The sequence below is a fragment of the Crocuta crocuta genome, unplaced genomic scaffold (assembly GCF_008692635.1).
Source record: "Crocuta crocuta isolate KB4526 unplaced genomic scaffold, BGI_CrCroc_1.0 scaffold374, whole genome shotgun sequence".
NCBI classification, from domain to species: Eukaryota; Metazoa; Chordata; class Mammalia; order Carnivora; family Hyaenidae; genus Crocuta; species Crocuta crocuta.
The window spans coordinates 2630942-2639255 of NW_027532613.1; the positions used below are offsets into that span (position 1 = coordinate 2630942).

The window sequence follows — 8314 nt, forward strand, 5'->3', positions numbered from 1 at the left end:
CCTGGTGAGGGGCAGGAAGACTGAGGGCACGGAGCCCTGCCTGAATGGCCGGGCGGGAGGCCCTCAAAAGAAGTGACTGCCTGTCCTGTGTCCCCGGTGGGCTCAGAACAGGGGCAGGCGGTCATCTGCAATCAGGGACGCTGACGACCAGCCTGCCTTGGGGGCAGTGTGTCCATCCCCCGCCCGGGACCCCTCCCCACAGCATCCATCCCGGGAGCCGCCTGGCCCAGCCCGTGCCCCACTGCCTCCCTGCCCTCCTGGGTCCCAGGACCCAGGCTACGTCTGTGGCCACGAGCCCCCATCCCATGCAGGGGCCATGTGATCCAGTCCTCCTTGTAGCCCCGGGCACCCATCCGGGGGACCCCATTAGGCCGCCTCGCTTTCGAGAGACTGACTGCCTAGATGACAGGCTGGCCTTTGAATCCAGGGCTCCAAGTCTCCGTCTCACCCTGTCCATTCGGCCTGTTTCCCCACCAGCACCGAGCAAAGCTTCAGGAGGCTCGAGAGGAGCTTGTCCTCTGGTGCCTGTGGACTGCCTGGTAGCCATTTGGGCTGCAGAGCTATTTTATTTTTATTTTTATTTACTTCTTAAAATCTTTATTTTTTTAATGTGTATTTATTTATTTTGAGGGAGGGAGAGAATCCCCACACTCAGCCCAGAACCCAGCATGGGGCTCAGTCTCATGACGGTGAGATCATGACCTGAGCTGGAATCAAGAGTCAGACGCTTAACCTACTGAGCCCCCCAGGTGCCCCAGGCGAGTTGCTTTTAGAGGGGCTGCAGGTCAGCGTCTGCTCGTGCATGTGCCCGAGTCTCCTCTGAGCCAACCCGGTGCCCCCGGCCCTCATTCTGGGGAGTCTGGGAGAGCGAGAAGCTGGCAGGGACAGGGCAGACCATCTCTGGGAGTGGGGGGCTCCCACCTCGGCGTTGGGGGGCTAAAGCAGTGCAGGGAGAAGAAGGTACCTGGGAAGGACAGCTTCCCACCTCTCTCCCACCCCAGCTCTGCTACTTGCTGAATGAAGCAGGGTGGGCGCTGCTGGGCTGAAGCCCCACCTGGTGGCATTCGGAGAAGCCTTTCACTCCTGGTTGGCGCTAAGGCGGCTCCAGATCCACAGGAAGTGCCACACGGCCACTGTGCCACTTGCCTCCGCCCCTGACTTCTGTCCCAGAACCCGGAGCCTCCCTGCTGCCCGGGCACAGATGCGGCAGGTGAATGAGGGATGGAGGTCAGGCGAGGAGGGAGGTGGTACCACTCCGGGCATGGGCAGCTAAGGTCCAGCATGCACTGCCCCACATTGTCCTGAGCAGGCCCGGCAACAAACACGGTCTTCTTGGCCCCAGGAGAGCTTTTGAATGCACAGTTCATTGTGATCTTATTCTTCTGCTCAGAAAAGGACAGCAGCTCCCAGCTGCCCCAAGGTCCAAGCTCCAGAATCAGGGTGGGCATCAGAGTCTCCCCACCCTGTCTGCTCGTGGGCTGTCTGCACCCCCGGCTCGCTTGCGTGGTCACATTCCCCAGCCTCTGGGACCCCTGGCTCCTTCCACCTCATCCAGGCACTGCCCCATCTCTGCTGGGTCCTTCCACATACATGCCTTCCGGAAACCCCTTCTTGACTGACCCACTCGGCTTGGGAACTGACTGGATGACGGACGGAGCCAGATTATAGACTGTGTTGTCCACTAGTCACGTGTGGGGCTACTTAAGTTTATTGAAATCAAACATTTGGTCCCCTGGCTGCACTGGCCACATTTCAACACTCAGTAGCACAGTGTGTGTGTGTGTGTGTGTGTGTGTGTGTGTGTGTGTGTGTGTGTGTGGTGGGGCAGGAGCTATCCTACCGACTGGTTACAGATACAGGTTTCCAGCCTCCCGGGATGCACTGGTCTAGAAGGACTCCCAGGGCACCTTTAACCCTAACATGGGGAGAGAGAGATGAATGGACTCGTGAAGGGGAGGGAATGTCCACTTTGGGACTTTAAGGGGTCTGTAAGGACCTCCAAGCAGAGATGCCCAGGAACTAGGGACTTCCAGTCCTCGGCCACCCCCCAAACTCCCCTAAACAGGACTTGAAATCCAACTGGAGATGCTCTCCTTGGGAATTTCAAGGGCCTCACTAAGACCCAATTCTAGACATCCCACAGAAACTTCTAGAAGGCAGCCATGTGGCAGTGGGACCCACCGTAGACACTGTGTGATGTGTCTGGCTTGGGTTGACTTGAAAAGCGAGCAGGTGCTAATAGGCAACATGAGGGCTGCTGGCCAGAGCTGGCCTGAACCCGCCACCTCCGTTAACTCCTGGAGGAAGGGAGGAGAGCAAGCCGGGGTCTGTGAATCTCAGCCTGGACCCCGGGACCATGAGGTTGGTGAGACGGCATGACTCCCAGGGCTGGTCCTGACCGCGTGTCCACAGGATCCCTGCCGTTATAGGACAGCGGGTGCAAAGGCGTCACTTATCTGTTCTAACTCCTTTCTTCGACCGTCTTTCAAGTTCTGTCCAACAGGTGAGCCCCGACTCTGCTGGGCCCTGTGCCTCACTCCCGGCCATTCCCAGGCAGCGATCTGAGCGCACCTGGTTTTGAACAGGTTGCCCGACCCCCCTTCTCTGGCTCCTGCAGAATCCCAGCGTGGGAGCCACACAGACCTCGGTGCGCAAGGAAGGCAAACAGCATAGAGCCCTCTCCCCGTCCCCCTTCCTGCTCTGGCCTGTTCTGGGAAAGAGAACTCCCAGGGGGCACGAAGCTACAAGTCTTGCCTAAGGCTCAGCCTCCGGAAGAACAAGAATGGACGAGGCAGCCGAGCAGGGAGTGGGAAGACGAAGCAGCCTTCTGAGTGATGCCTCCCGTAGTCAGGGGCCCCCACTCCACCGAGTCCAGAAAAGCCCGCCGCCCCACCACCAGGGGGCTGCCTGCGGGTTCCTGGGCACAGGGAGAAATGAGACGCCCCCTGGTGGTTGTTCTCAGCCCTGGCTGCTCTCCAGCGTAACCCGGGAGATTCTTGTTTAACCGCCAAGGGGTAGGGCCAGTGTTTACATCGCCCTCCCACCCCCACACACTGCACCCAGGAGGTCCTCATGAGTAGGCCTGATGTATAGCTACTGGTCCGGCGCACATCCCGGCTCCGTGGTACTCCCAGGGCTCTCCGCGGCAGCCGTAGGCTGGGACGTGGCGGGGTGAAGCATCTAGGGCCCAGGACGTGGGCGTCACAGCCCAGAGGCACAGCACTGCCAGCCTGTATGTGGGTAAGAGGTCTCCTCTGCTCTGCCTCTCCCCCCGCGCTGACAGGAGGCTGCTGACTGGTGGCTCCACAAGACCACCCACAGAGGTGGCCTGCCCAGGGGCTGGGGGTTGGGGCCGGCCGGCGGTTGGGGCAGAAGATTCCTTAAGTCAAATTTGGAGGGGCTGACTCAGCAGCGTGGAGAGGTGGAGAGGAGCAGGACACGACCTCAGGGCACCCGTTCTTCCCCACTCAAATCCCCCCACCTCCCGGAGGTCGGCCATTCCTGGCAGAGCCAGAGAGAAAGCAGAGGCTGGGCCCGGTCAACGCAAGGGTGCTGTGAGCAGCCCCAGCTCTGCCCCGACCTGCCCCACAACTGTAGGGCGGCCAGGCCAGCACACGGGCCACCAGGAAGGTGTGGTCTGTGTGGCAACAGGGCTGGCTGGGGCGTTACAGAGTAGGCGGAAACTTCCTCCCAACTTTTAGCTGCGGCCCCTTTCGAAAAGCACGTGCCTGACTGTCCTGGCCTTGCTGGAGATACAGGCCAAGTACACAGATTCTAGCCAGGAGGGAGCATGTCCCTCTTCTCCGTGCATCCCTTCGCCGTCAGAGAGGGTTCCGGGGACGCAGGGGCCCCTGGGAGCTCAGGGGCAAGTGGCGCAAGGTGGCAGGAGTCTGGGGAAGGAAGAGGGAACTCACTCCGGGGGCTTGAGTCCAGGTTCGGGAGGGGGAACAGGAGGCCGGGGCCCCACCCCCGGCTGCGACCTCAGTGTACCTCCTTTCCCTCTGGGGGGACACCAGGCTCCTCCTGTGTCCTCTCAAGGCCTCGGGAGCAGGTGGCAAGCACAGGGAAGGACCGTGCCAGAAGGCCAGCTTCGCCTCCACCGACCCCTCTTCTCACGGGTGAGGAGGCCCCGGGTTGCCTACATTCCCGCCTGGGCTCCAGGCTCAGCACCGCCCAGAACAGCCAGTGGGGGCTCCTTGCCCTCCAGGAAGGCAGCGATGTTCTGCTTTTGGTTCCGGAGGGCCAGCTGCAGGGGTGTGCAGCCCACCCCGTCCCGGACGTCCAGCTGGGCGCCGGCTTTGACCAGCACTTTGAGGATGGCCGTGTTGCCCTTGAGGGCGGCCAGGTGGGCGGGGGTCCAGCCCACCTTGTTGCGGGCGTGGACGTCGGCGTGGTGCTCCAGGAGGTGGATGATGCTCAGGAAGGCACCCCGCTGGACGGCCAGGTGCAGGGGCGTCCAGCCCGACTGCTCGGTGGCGTTGGGGTCGGCCCCACACCGCAGCAGCTCCAACACCACCACCTCCTCCCCGTGGCGAGCGGCCAGGTGCAGGGGCGTCCACTTCATGTCTCCAGGAGCCCCCAGGTCTGCGTGGCTCTCCGCCAGCAGGTGGATGACCTCCAAGTGGCCTTTGTAGGCTGCGAGATGGAGCGGTGTCCAGCCCTGCCGCGTGGGCAGCTGGAGGCTGGCCCCGTACCTGAGGAGCATCTTGCAGATAAGGTACTTCCCCCTGGCGGCCGCCAGGTGCAGTGGGCTGTAGCCGCTCTGGTCAAGGGCATCAGGGGCCGCCCCGCTCTTCAGCAGGTGCTGGATGGCCCTCACTTTGCCTCGCTCCACGGCCAGGTGCAGCGGCGTCCTCAGGTTCCGCTGCCGCGCGTCCAGCTCGGCCCCCTGGCCCGCCAGCAGCTTGACCAGGCTGACGTGGCCGAAGTAGGCAGCCAGGTGGAGAGCGGTCTTGCCCTCGGCCTCGTGCAGGTTGGGGTCGGCCTGGCGGGAGACCAGCAGCCGCGCCACGTTCTCAAAGTTGTTCTGCGCCGCCAGGTGCAGCGGGGTCCAGCCCTCATGCTCCTGGGCGTCCACGAGGGCGCCGTGGTCCAGGAGCAGGCGGGCGGTGCGGTCGTCTCCGTTCTGGGCCGCGAAGTGCAGCGGGGCCCAGCCGTCTTCGTCGGCCAGGTTGGCGTCGGCCCCGTGGTCCAGGAGCAGGGCGCAGAGCTCGGGCTGCCGGTCCTGGGTGGCGATGAGGAGCGGCGTGTAGCCGCAGGCCGTCTGGCAGTCCACGTCGACCTCGTGGGCCAGCAGCAGCCTCACCCGCTCCACGCTGCCCTGCACCACCAGGAAGTGGAGGGGAGAGACTTTGTTCTCGGATGTGCAGGGCTCCTCGCCGCTGGGGACGGGGTCCTCGCCGTCCGAGAGCTGCAGGACCCGCTCCGGGTAGCCTCCAGAGTCTGCCGGGAGGAAGAGGGGCTGCAAAACGGACCTCCGACCTGGGCGGAGCACAGAGACTCCGGGAGGGAGGGAGGGAGGGCAGTCTTTCCTGCTCTCACAGATCCCTACACGGCCTCCGGCGGCCTAGAGAACAGGCTCTGGGCCGGCCTTCCTGTGAGGACGGGGCGGAGAGAGGCCTGGGCACAGACCCCGCGTCCACCCTTAGCACCGCCTGACTTTCGCCAATTCCCTGCCACCTTGGGCCTGCAGATCCCAATCCCTAAAGGGGACCCAAAGTGCCATTGTGGGGACAGCGCGGGGGTGGGTAAGAACTTCCAGAGGAGGGCTTGGCACAAAGCAAGTCAGTGCAAGTCAAAAACAGGCTCTGTGACCTCAACTCCTCCTGAAGCCACTATGGCTTCCTCCTGCTCTACCCAGAGCGTATTAGGATTCAAAGCAACAATTTCGGGGGCGCCCGGGGGGCTCAGTCGGTTAAGCATCCGACTCTTGATTTCAGCTCATGTCATGATCGCACAGTTCGTGGGATCGAGCCCCGAGTGGGGCTGTGTGCTGACAGCGTGGAGCCTGCTTGGGATTCTCTCTCCCTCTCTCTCTCCCTACCCCTCTCCTGCTTACTCTCCCTCTCTCTGCCCCTCTCTCTCTCTCTCTCTCTCTCTCGCAAAAAAAATAAATAAACTTTAAGCAATAATTTCCAAAACAAACAAACAACGATAACAATAACAAAATCCCTTCCCACTGCCCCCACACCCGAGGTTCTGGTTTAATGCATGTAGGTGGCCCAGGCATCAGGATCTCAGTCCCCAGCGAATTCTAACCCAAGCCAGGGTTGAGCCAGTGTTCTGCGTCCGAAGCCAGGAAATGAGTCTGGCCTTGTAAGAACACAGACCTGAAGGGCTCACAGCCTGACCCCTGGGGGCAGGAGCGTTTCTGGAAGATGGAGCCCGGTGCCAGGAGAGGGACACAGGAACCCCTGATTTGTGACAGTCGGTCGGGGGCAGGGGAGATGGGGAGAGGGTGTGCATCCTCTGGGCCCAGCTGCCGCACTCCGGACTCACCGCTGTCTGTTAGCTCCTGGCTGACCTCTTCACTGACCTGGAGGGAGGGAATCGGAAGACAGGGGGGCAGCTGAGAGCGGCGGGCAGGTGCCGGTCTGTGCCCCCCTCCACGCCTCGCCTTTCTCCAGCCGCCCCCACGCTAGGGAAGGGACAGGAGAACAGAGTGAGGACGCTGAGGCCTGCGATGGAACCGCCCGCAGGCGGGGCCCTGATAATCCCGGGCACGTGAGAGACTGAGCGCCCTCCTCGGGGGCTACGGCTACACTGTGCAAGCCAGGAAAGGCTGTCCCCACGTGGGCCGCCTGGCGTGGCCAGCAGCGTGGGCCGGGTCTCCACCCCTGTGCTCCCGTGCACGCATCCCGGGGCCTGCGGGGGACGCGCCGGCCGGCCACACTCACCTCCCTGGGCCGGGGCAGAGATGGCTTGCAGGACACCTTCCGGGCCAGGGCCTCGCTCTCCGGCTCCGCCACGGGGCTCTGCAGCAGGAGCAGCAAGACGTCCGTCTCCACTGTGATGTCTGCGCCACGAGGGGGGGACAGAAGGACCACGGGCTGGCCGGCGGCCCCTTCCCCGTTTTAGACACCCCAACAGTCCCGGGGCACCCCCCCCTGCAAACCACTCCTGCACAGGCACACGTGCGCCCAGGAGGCGGCAAAGCCCGGCCCTCAGCACGTCACTGGCCTCTGAGGGTCGGGCCTCTTCTGTAAGATGAGGGGGAGGACCCGGTGACGCCTAAGGTGCTCACAGTTACACACGTGTGTGTTTGCACGGTCGCCGAAGTTGGGGGTGTCCTCAAGGCCCATCCGGGCACGTGATCTCATGGTCTGGAAGGACCAGGCTCACCAGCGAACTCGGAAGCAGCACAGCGAGACCCGAGCCCTCCGCCTGGGTTTTCTCCACCCTACCTCCCTCCCACAGGGGCGCACAGACAGACACCCAGAGACTCGTGCGCCATCTTCAGCCCCCTCCGCGCCCCCGGCCTCCTCCCTCCCAGCACCTGATGCAGACTGTGCCCTGGGGGGGCCCAGGCCCCGTCCACCTCGCCTCCCGCCCCCTCCACCCTGGCCCTGGGTGTGCCTCACGCTCCAGCCCTGCTCAGCTCCCCAGGCCCTCGAGCGGCTCGGGCTGGACGAGAACCTGGAAAGCAGGGCCTCTTCTTGGGGTCCTGGTCCCAACAGCGCCTCATCAGGCTCACCATCTGCTGGGCCTCGCCCGGCCACGTATCAGAGACAGACTGCAGAGACGGCCGCATGCCCGCAGCCACTCGCACGACAATGGTCACCATGTGGAAGCCTGCGAGGGAAAGCCAGGCTGTGCGCAGGCCGGGAGGCGGGGCCGGAGTGGCCGTGCAGGGGGGCGGGGGCGGGGTGATTCCCACAGAGTAGCGCACACAGCAAGAGCAACATAAATGCACCGTGCGTCAAAGCTAGGTTGCAGGCCAACTTGAGGTTCTGATCTGAGCTGCCGGGTCTCTGGTCCGGCCGCGGCCACCTCCCAGGCCGAGACGGGACAGGACCACGCACTGCAGGCCTCTGCTGCCCAGGGGACTGGTTCCAGGCTTTGGCTTTCGACACTGTGAGCTCGCCCGGGTTTCCTGACAGTCTATGGACCTGGCGTTAGGTGTCAGGGTGGGGGCAGGAGAGACGGGAAAGAATACTTTGGAAGCAAAGGAATTAGAGCCAGAAGCGTGGTCTGGGCTGACGTGTGCCCTTCCTGTATGGTTACGCGAGCTTCGGAAGGCAGGGGAGGAAGGCAGGAGGGTAGGAACGGGAATCCAGAAGCCCCAAGCTGCTGCCTGCCCTCCCCCGAGAGCCCT

General features: G+C 63.2%; 1 protein-coding gene across 1 annotated transcript in view; it reads right to left on the minus strand.

Moving 5' to 3' along the window:
- Window positions 1-625: 625 nt before the first annotated feature.
- ANKK1 (ankyrin repeat and kinase domain containing 1) overlaps window positions 626-8314 on the minus strand; it is an 11954-nt gene continuing 4265 nt past the window's right edge. The window contains exons 5-9 of the mRNA XM_077780577.1: window positions 7913-8108; window positions 7636-7791; window positions 6897-7015; window positions 6499-6535; window positions 626-5442 (exon numbers count right to left, since the gene is read on the minus strand). Coding sequence (XP_077636703.1) covers window positions 4139-5442; window positions 6499-6535; window positions 6897-7015; window positions 7636-7791; window positions 7913-8108 — 1812 coding nt within the window. The 3' untranslated portion in view covers window positions 626-4138. The remainder of the gene's footprint in view (window positions 5443-6498; window positions 6536-6896; window positions 7016-7635; window positions 7792-7912; window positions 8109-8314) is intronic.